Consider the following 6316-nt stretch of genomic DNA (forward strand, 5'->3'; position numbering starts at 1 on the left):
ACTTGTCTTGTCTGATGTATCTCTGTAGCCAGTGCTGCTCTGTGCTTCCTCTGAGCATAAAACCCATTCCCAGAAGATGCACAGCAGGCAACTGGGCAGCCCTGTGCTCTGTGGGTGATCCCTTGCCCACCCCTGTTTTGTTTTCACTTGCCTCCTCAGCTTTGATGTCTTTCTGCCATGAATTTTGTCAGGTGTGAGCTGTAGCCCCTTTGTGCTGGTTGTTTTGTGGTGTGGAGCAATAGTTTTTGTGTAAATGAAACCCTGATGTGGGGGATCTGCCTGACATTTTCATTCAAATTTGTCTCCTTCTGCTTCCTCTCTTCTATCCAATCCCTAGTAATATCTGCAAGGAGAATTTCAACAAAGCTCAAGGTTAATATTTACCAGCCAGCTTTGCTGCAAATAAGACAACTTAAAACCAGACATTGCATTAATATGATGGAGCCCAGTTACCAAAAATAGCTGCCAGCCACTCTTCTTTGACAGAAACAGTAAATTTGTGCTCTGGCAAAGTTTCCTCCTCAATTCATTTTCCTCCATTTCTGACAGCCCTGGCAGGAGCCAGCTCTGCCCTGCTGCTGTGTCCCATGCTCTGCTGCCCTCACCAGCACCTGGAGCCCTGCTTGGTCTGGTCAATGATGGTCTAATTAGTGTCCCTGTCCCTTGGCTACATGGGAATGACATCACTGGAAACAGTTTTAGAGTTGGAATAGTTTCTAGTGCTTTGTCAGGATTTTTAAGTGACCTTTTTAAAGAGATGAGGGTTGCTCATCTCTTTAAAACCTCACACAGGAGGTGGCTTCAGGGACAGCCTTGTCCACAGGTGCTGTTTGAAATGGAGAATAACAGAAATTCCCCTTCCTTGTCTGCATCACTGGGTGGATTTTTGAGCAGCATGTTGAATTCAGCCTGCTATGGACAAGACACAAAGAAGATTTATTTGTATTTCTCTTAGGGAGAAAGGAGAGGTTTAGGGTAGGAGTGGGATGTGGGGTGAATCAGATGCTCTTCTGTCCATTGGATATGTCCCACCACAGCATTGTGTCACTGGAGTGTCCTTAAGTGGAAAAGAAATAATTCAATTGAAAGTTAGAGAAATTTAAAACAATAAATGACAATATTTTGTCATTTGCTGCAAAGATACCTCCTGAAGCCTGAGGTCTGCTTTTCTGTTTAAATAGAAAAAAGATGGATCCAAATGTACAGCACTTGGAGCTTTTGATTTGTTTCATCTTTTATACATTAGCTTACAAACCTGTAAGTGCTCCTGGAGTGTTCTTTATCTGCTGACTGATGCTGGAGGATTATGCATACATTTATTTTTCCTCCTGGGGCTCTGCAAGTTGCACAGAGCACCAGGTTTTGCTTTCATCACAGATGCAGCCACAGGCATCCCACAGTCAGGCCCTGTGCTTGCAGCTGTGTGGAACTGGAGGAAATTCCAGAGGAAATTCCAGAGGAATTCTGGAGCTGGGCACATTGAGGGGAGGTTATGAGGTGAGATCAGCTGGGTGTTGGGTGCTGCTGCCCACCAGCCACGCACATGGAGCAGCAAAATGAGTCTCTCTGCAGTAATGTCCAGCTTTGGAGGTGCTCATCATTTGGGATTGCACGTTCCCTTGCTGCTCACAGTGTGTCTGAAATAATTCTGCCTTTGGAAGTCGTGACAGATCCACACACAAATCGCTCCATGACATTTAATTTCGGAGCAAGCTGCTCTGACAATTACAAGCATCACAAGTTGTTTGCAGGATTCCTGTGAGGTTAAGGTCATGGATATCTGGCTGCTGGATGAACGTGTTGGATGGGCTGTTGAAATCCAGAGGGGACGTGTCTTGCCCACAGCTGAGGGGGTTTGTGTGAGCTGAAGGGCTCAGCAGGGTGCTGCAGAGGCTGTCCTTCTGTCTGTCTGACTGGTCAGCCAGTCCTTCACCAGGAGCTGCTTGGTGCCTGCATTAGGGAGCTGAGAACACAGCAGTGAATTGCACTTGGCTCAGTGGATGTGCCTGCTTCAGTGTGTCCTTGAGGAACATTCTGGCATAAATAGCAATGAGGTTCTGTCAGTCCTGGCTGGATTCATCAATTGCACTCTGGTAGATATTTCCAGACTGTCTTTCTTCTGGGCTAAATCACTAAATTTAATTTCTGCTGTTAAGAGTTCGTAGTTGGGGATGCACAAGGATCTTGCCCTTGGACTCGGGTTTTCGTTTTAGTACTCCACAAATTATTTAACAAGGACAAAAATTACAGAGTAGCATTGTCTAGAGGTGTCAGAATTGCTGGCAATGTGTTGGACCATAGGCTGCTTGTTTAAAACCAGTTATTAAAAACCTCCAAACTGTGTGGAAGGCAAGGTGCTCTTGGATTCTCTGGGGTGGTACAGCCCAACATTCCCATCCTGGCAGACATGGAAGCAAGGTGAGAAGAGCCTGACTCAGTGCTTGCATTGATTGCTCCTCATGCTGACTTTGTCCCTCTCACAGAGGCACAGAGACTGGACATGAGTGCTGTCCTTCCTCTCTGCCTGCAGTATTGATCACAGCTGGTTCAGCAAGGCAGGATGAGACCTCAAACTCAGCGTGGAGGGGCAGGAGCCTCTCTGCCACCCAAGGATGTTTTCAGCAAGGCTCTTTGGCCACCTCAGTGCAGCACTGAAGCTCTGTTCTGTCAATGATTTGGTGCCCTGGCTGGTTTGGGCAGGGTGTCCTTGTCCATGGGCACTGCTGGCAGCATCTGTCCCTCCCTGGGGCTGCTGTCCCCTCCTTCCCACTCTGCTGGCCTGAGGCACTTTGCCTCTGAAGCACTGATGAAACGTTTGGAACATAATAAACAGTGACTTGGTAATGGGATTTAGATAGATGGAGTAGGGCTGTGCCAGCCTGGCCCGGTGAGGGGTCAGCAGGAGCTGCTGGGAGAGATGCATTGGGAATTTGGGTGACAGAGGTGGGATTGCAGGTTTGAGTGCTGCTCAGGGAGGGCTGGAGGGGCCCAGTGCTCCCAGTCTGCCCCTTGCTGGGAGGGACTGGGGCTGTCAAGCTGCCTGTGGTGCTGTCCTGGTTTTTGCTGTGGCACCCCCAGTGCTGGCTGCCCGTTTCCCCAGCTGTGGCTTTCCTAAAGAGCATTTTTATGAATGTCTGCTTCAACAGAGAAAATGAACACACATTAAAGCAGATGAACTTTGTCAAATACAATCCCACGACCAAAACTGGAAAGGAATTGATTTTGGAAGACAACCGAGTTGTAGTGTTAATTATAAATGCCTGTATAGGCATTTTGAGTGAGGCTGCAGCTGTTATTAATTCATGCTGGCACACACAGCACTGCTGCTGGTAGGACTTCACTGGGAAGGGAAATGGAAAGCTGTCCTGTGCCACTGGAGTAGGAAACCTTGCATTTTCTAGGTCTGCATCCTCAGTTACCCCTGCTTTCCCCATGGCACAGGCTGGCAATGAGAGAGGATGCTGCTCTCTCCAAAAACACCCGCTCCTGCCTGAGGAGCTGTGTCAGATGAGGTGCTAAGAGAAGCCTTTCCTAAGGTTGCTTCATGCTGGGTAATTAGCCAAGCTGCCTCACAAATGAGTGCTGCTGGTTTGGCAGTGTGCAGGCAGTGTTACAGAGGGGAATGTGCTCTCCCTGGCAGTGACAGGATCATAAGTGTGATCCTCCCTGCTTGAGGAGCTCCTGTGGTCAGCAGTGGTGGAGCTGGAGAGAGGCAGCTGATCCATCTGACCCATCTGACCCATCTGACTGCCACCCTTTGGCTCTGGGACAATGAATTATTGAATTTTATTGTTTAATAATTTAGTTGTGGTAGCACCAGAGGACCAGGAATAGGATAGAAAGCAGTGTACAAAAAAAGAGAATTTCATTCTATAAATTGATGACCTGATCCCCTCAAGAGCTGTCACATACCCACTGCAGAAATAAGCACTGTGAAATGACAGGGACACCTAAACCAGCTGGAGACCAAGAAAAACACTCGTAGGATGAGGTGGAAGAGGGTGGGAGTTTGTCTGAAAAAAGAAACAGAGACACACACATGATGCATCACATGTGCTGGGCACTTTTGTTCTTTTCAAGGGCAAGTTTTGGACAGCCAAGGAAAAAAAAATTAGCAAGTAAAGCCCATGGCTCCTCGTGGGACGCACTCACATGGGGTTGTGGTGCCTGCTCCTAGGACATGCAAATTGGGGCATTTTGTGGCATTATTAATGTCAGGCACTTCTGTAAACTTACTTCTGGCTGTTAGAAAACAGGGTGGACTATTCTGAAAGACACTTCTAATTGGAAATGTTCAGTTTCCTGCCATGAGATGTCAGATTTGTGTGACAGGCACATCTGAGGGATGGGGTCTGGGTTTAGTGCTTGGATCCCATCATGTTTGTAAACAGGATTGATTTTCCTGTCTGATGCAGTGATGTTTCTGCCCTCTGTGGTGGTCAGTGCTGCCTAACTAAAGGAAAAAGCACACTGTGTCTCCATTCTATGAATACACCACAAGTTTTGATTTGGTTTCTCAACTCTAAAGAGGGAACTGGAAATTTTGGGAGTAATTTTAACATTTGCTATTTTTTCCTGGTTTATCCAGCACCCTAGATAGGGAATGACATTTACTGTGAAAGTCAGTGCAGAGCTACACAACCCAAATGGGTAAAACCCAGGGACATCTTTCTTTCTTGGTGCCAGGATCACGCAGGTGCTCAGGGAGAGCAGCTTAGAGGGTGGTGTCTGCTGGCCAGGGGCAGCAAAGGAGGCTCCAGGAAACAGGGAAATGCAGTCAGCAGACATGTCCCAGTTTGTGTGGCTGTCCCCTTAACAGCCTCTCTCTCTTTCAGCTTGCCTTCCAGGGTTTTACAAGCTCTCCCTCCGTCTCCCTCTGTGTTCTCCATGCCCTGAGCACAGCTTCACACATGAGGAAGCCTCCACCTTCTGTTTGTGCCAGACAAATTACTCCAGGTCTCCTTCAGACCCACCATCTGCCTCCTGCACACGTACGTCTCTGTCTGTCTGCCCAGGCACTCTGTCTGTCTGTCTGTCTGCCCAGGCACCCTGTCTGTCCTGCAGTGCCCAGGGCTGGGCCTGCCTGCTCTGTGTGCTCACCCCGGGGTCTGTGCTGGGGTGATGCAGCACTGGGGAGGGGATGCAGGGGATGGAGGGGCTGTCCCTACAACCCAGACTGGTGAGGCAGATGTGCAGTCAGGCTCACAGACTCCCTGATAAACTGGGGCACTGTCATTTAGTCACTGTAATTCACAGGTTTTAATTAAATGGCCTCTAGTTAATTGGCCGGGACTCCAGCTGCTCTGGTGATGGATGCTGTCCAGCTGGCAGCACAGGGATGAGGAACCCTCCATGTCTGCTGAGCATGGCTGGGCAGTGTCTGACCAGGAGTGGGCTCCCAGGGCTGGTGCTGCTCAGGGAGGTGCTGGGACCAGACAGGTGTCCCTCATTGTGAGCTGTGGCTGGTGGTGCACACACACCCCTGCAGCTGGCATCCTCTGTCCCACATGCCACCAATGCCTCCTGTCCCCTCGTGCTACCCCTGACTGTGGCTGTCCAGGACATCTGTGTCCCCTTGTGCCACCCCTGCCTGTGGCTGTCCAGGACTGTGCCCCTGTGCTCTGCCCCCAGTGCCTGCTCTGCTGCTCCCAGAGAGAACCTACAGGTTTGTGATTCTTTGAGCCAGGTCTTATGAGCTCTCAGAGAAACCCATCACACCTGAGACAGCTCAGCTACCCTGAACGGCATAAAATTAGCAGGGCGGCTGCTGAGGCAGTGTTGGAAACAGAAAAAGGTTTAATAAAAAGCAAGATAATAAAGCTCTTACAGAGAAAAAATGAGCCAGGAGTCAGAGGTTCTTGCTCCTGCTAAAATACCCCACAAAAGCAATTATTTCCTTTGTTCTTTTCATTTTCTAGTGAATTAACTAAGTGGGAGCTCTTGGCCTCTGCCCAGTTGGACAGCCCCAGGTCTGAGGTGAAGTCCCAAAGGTCCAAACTGCGAGAGAAACTTCTGGACTTTTCCCTTTTTTAAGCAAAGAATAATTTAATCACTCCACCAGCAGGGAGCACATCCCTCCACGTTTACCCCAACACCTGTGCACTGACCCTCTTTTCCTTGCAGGCCCCCCCTCAGCCCCCAGGAACCTGGTGTACAGCCTGCGCCAGTCCTCCCTGGTGCTGCACTGGAGCGCCCCGGCCGACGCGGGTGGCCGCAGCGACCTCACCTACAGCCTGTGGTGTGCCCGCTGCCCCACGGGGCCGCCAGGGCACTGCCAGCAGTGTGGCACCAGCGTGGGCTTCGTGCCGCAGCAGAC

General features: G+C 49.7%; 1 protein-coding gene across 1 annotated transcript in view; it reads left to right on the top strand.

The window, feature by feature from the left end:
- Window positions 1-4835: 4835 nt before the first annotated feature.
- The window catches only part of LOC102034649 (ephrin type-A receptor 10), a gene marked incomplete at its 5' end in the record, with an annotated part of 18784 nt that continues 17303 nt past the window's right edge, over window positions 4836-6316 (top strand). The window contains 2 exons of the mRNA XM_014310814.2: window positions 4836-4991; window positions 6124-6316. Coding sequence (XP_014166289.1) covers window positions 4836-4991; window positions 6124-6316 — 349 coding nt within the window. The remainder of the gene's footprint in view (window positions 4992-6123) is intronic.

The sequence above is a fragment of the Geospiza fortis genome, unplaced genomic scaffold (genome assembly GCF_000277835.1).
Source record: "Geospiza fortis unplaced genomic scaffold, GeoFor_1.0 scaffold38, whole genome shotgun sequence".
Classification (NCBI taxonomy): Eukaryota; Metazoa; Chordata; class Aves; order Passeriformes; family Thraupidae; genus Geospiza; species Geospiza fortis.